General features: G+C 29.2%; 1 protein-coding gene across 1 annotated transcript; it reads left to right on the top strand.

The window, feature by feature from the left end:
• Window positions 1-532: 532 nt before the first annotated feature.
• LOC111688879 (cytidine deaminase-like) lies at window positions 533-2,122 on the top strand. Its single transcript, XM_023451386.2, has 3 exons — window positions 533-752; window positions 821-1,013; window positions 1,795-2,122. The coding sequence occupies exons 1-3, from the start codon at window positions 686-688 to the stop codon at window positions 2,006-2,008; spliced, it is 474 nt and encodes a 157-aa protein (XP_023307154.2). The 5' UTR covers window positions 533-685; the 3' UTR covers window positions 2,009-2,122.
• The last annotated feature ends 1,461 nt before the right edge of the window (window positions 2,123-3,583 follow it).

Below are 3,583 nucleotides of genomic sequence, written 5' to 3'. Positions count from 1 at the left end.
ACTAGACTATAGACTAGACTATAGACTAGACTATAGACTAGACTATAGACTAGACTATAGACTAGACTATATACTAGAATATAGACTAGACTATAGACTAGACTATATTATACCATAGACTATGGATTTGACTACAGGCTAGTATATACAGTAGATTAGTGACTAGAATAAAGATTGGACTTTAGAGAGGAACTTATTATATACTAAACTTAAGTCATTATATAGACTTCACTGTATTTTTGATTATTTTCAACTTTTAACTTAAACTGATTTAAAAATCGCAGAATTAATCCATAAAAATCACCACTTTAACATCATTGTACTAAAGCAATACTAAAAACAACAAATACTCTAAACATATGTTTGGATTTGTATATGTGTCAAAATAAAGCAGTAATAACAAGATGGTCTCACACATGAAGATTACTTTCTCTTTTAATTTTTTTCATAGAAGTTTGACACTTGTAATACACTAGTTTTTAAGTATTAAAATCAAAAACAGCTGTTATATATGGTTAGTTAGTATACACCAACATGCTGTATGCCTCCGTCAAAACAATCGAAAAAATAGTAGTTTTTTTTAATTATATTCCAATAAGTAACACGCAAAGTGCAACTCACTAGTTTTTATTATTTATTTCATTGTTTTAGGAAAAATATTAACATTAATAAAATTGAATAGAAAATGTCTTCTCCATATTATATAAATGGCACCAGAGAAGAATCAAATATTAAAGAGTTCGAAGATTTAGGTGAGTTATAGGAAAATATAAAAGCTCTTTTTTTTAATTAATTAATTTCTAATAATTTCTGTTTACAGCTGCTCCTATTCAAGAACTTATTATGGCAGCTGTAGAGGCACGCAAAAATGCCTACTGTCCCTATAGTAATTTTGCAGTTGGCGCCGCTATACGCACTGCCGATGGCAGCATTTATACTGGGTGCAACATTGAAAATGGAGCATATACGGCAGGAATATGTGCTGAACGTACAGCTGCTGCAAAAGCAATTAGGTAAAATTATTCTGAAATTATTAAGCACATTATGGAAGTTGTTAAGTTGTATGGATAGAGTAGTAAATAGTAAAAAGGGGATAAACTAAATTAATCGTTTAGAGTATTTATACCCTACACCACTTTAGTGGGGAGGGTATATTGGGTTTGTGCTGATGTTTGTAACATAGAAAAATATTCGTCCTATATCAACCTTAAAGTATACCAGTCAGCTTAGAGTCGATTAAGCTATGTGCGTCCGTCCGTCCGTCTGGCTGGTCGGCTGGATGGCTGGCTGTCATAACATACATACTGACAGGTGTAGGATATCATATGGTCGGCTACGCCCGACTATACATTCATACTTGTTTTTTATATTTTCTACAAATAAAATTGACACCGATGTTACAAACATTTTAACTAACAATATAATATGGGGAATACCTAAGTCTTCGATGAAATGAATGTTATTGTACATATCCACATGTAACTGACACGTAGTCAATGGTTTTCTAAATACAAATAAATGACTAACCTATAGACTATAATATAGACAAACCATTTACTTGACTTTAGTTAGACTAGACTACAGAGTAAAAAATAGAATAAACTATGAACTAAACTAAAAATTAGACTTCAGTCTATACTAGACTATAAATAAGACAATGGACTAGTCTGTAGACTATACATTAAAATATAGATTACACTATAGACTAAACTGTACACTAGACTATAGACTAGACTAAAATATAGACATTACTTAAAATCTTTATTTATCCTTATATTCCTTTCAAAATTTCAGCGAAGGAAAACGTGATTTTGTTGCTTGTGCTGTTGTAGCTTCACAAGAAGGTGTCTTTACCACACCCTGTGGTGTTTGTCGACAATTTTTAGCTGAATTTGCTGTCAAAAAAGATTTTGCCCTTTATGCCACCCGACCCTTAAGTCCACCTTTTCGTGTTTTATGTACAACAATACTGGAATTGTTACCAAAGAATTTTTCTCTCAATAAATAAAGTGTTAAAATAACAAAAATATAATATTTAAAGAAGCCAACATATGTATATCATGATAAAGATGTATTTATTTTAATAAAAATTAATGTGGAACATTATTTTTATTAATATTAATGTTATATTATTAGAAAAACAATTTAAGATAAAAACAAAAATAACACTGCAAAATTCTTTGACAATTTTATATAAATTTACGAACTTTTTCATTATTGATAAATTTATTTATGTAATTTTTTATTATTCTTGATATTAATAATAAAATATAAAAGTAAATAAATAGTTTTTCTATGTGTTATAATTATAAATATGTTTTATTTTTTTATTATTTGCTAAACAAATTTTAGTTAAACATTTATAAAATAAACTATATAAAGTGAACGAAATATTTATCTTTATTAAAACATTACTCCATAGTGCAAATAAACATTCTTCATATTCATGATTCAAACAGGCTAGGACATAGACTAGAATCTAGTCACTAGATTATATACTAGACTATAGCGTAGTCGACAGTCTACGCTATAGACTAGACTATACTATAAACTAAACTATATAAATCTGTAGACCAGATTATAAATTAGTCTATAGACTAGACAATGAATTAGTCCATAGACTGGACAAAAGATTAGTCTACAGATTAGAAAATAGACTGGTCTACAGACTAGATTATAGATTAATCTATAGACTAGACTATAGATTAATCTATTGACTGGTCTATAGATTAGTCCACAGACTAGACTATAGATTAGTCTATAGACTAGACTATAGAATAGTCTATACACTAGACTATAGATTAGTCTATAGACTGGACTATAGACTACCCTACAGATTTGTCTATAGACTGGACTATAGATTAGTCTATAAACTTGACTATAGATTAGGCTAAAGACTAGGCTATTGATTAGTCTATAGCGTAGACTATAGATTTGTCTAATGACAAGAATATATATTAGTCTGAAGACTAGACTATAGATTAGTCTGAAGAGTAGAATATTTTTAGTCGGTAGGAATCCTACGTAATCTGTGAGTGTAGTTTCGCAGGTATTTCACGAAAGATTTTTACACCTGCCTGACTGTTATTCTGTCTAAACACTAGACTTTTGATTAATCTAGAGACTAGACTATAGATTATTCTGTATCCTGGACTATAGACCTGATTATAGATTAGTAGATATATGAGTCTATAGACTAGACTATACATTAGTTTATAGACTAAATAATAGATTATTCTAAAAACTAGACTATTTTTAGTGGGTAGGAATCCTACATAATCACTTAGTGTAGATCTACAGGTATCTCATGAAAGATTTTTACACCTGCCTCATTGACTATTATTTTGTCTAAACACTAAACTATTGATTAGTCTAAAGACTAGACAGCATATAAGTCTATAGACTAGAATATATATTAGTCTGTAGACTAGACTAAAGATTAGTCTATAGACTGGACTATAGATTAGTCTATAGACTAGACTATAGATTAGTCTATAAACAAGATTACAGATTAGTATATAGACTAGTTTATAGATTAATCTATTGACTGGACTATATATTAGTCTATAGACTAGATTACAGA

This window comes from Lucilia cuprina, unplaced genomic scaffold (assembly GCF_022045245.1).
Source record: "Lucilia cuprina isolate Lc7/37 unplaced genomic scaffold, ASM2204524v1 Scaffold_350, whole genome shotgun sequence".
Lineage (NCBI taxonomy): Eukaryota > Metazoa > Arthropoda > Insecta > Diptera > Calliphoridae > Lucilia > Lucilia cuprina.
The sequence above is the reverse complement of the archived record's forward strand: the minus strand, read 5'-3'. Positions and strand labels throughout refer to the sequence as shown.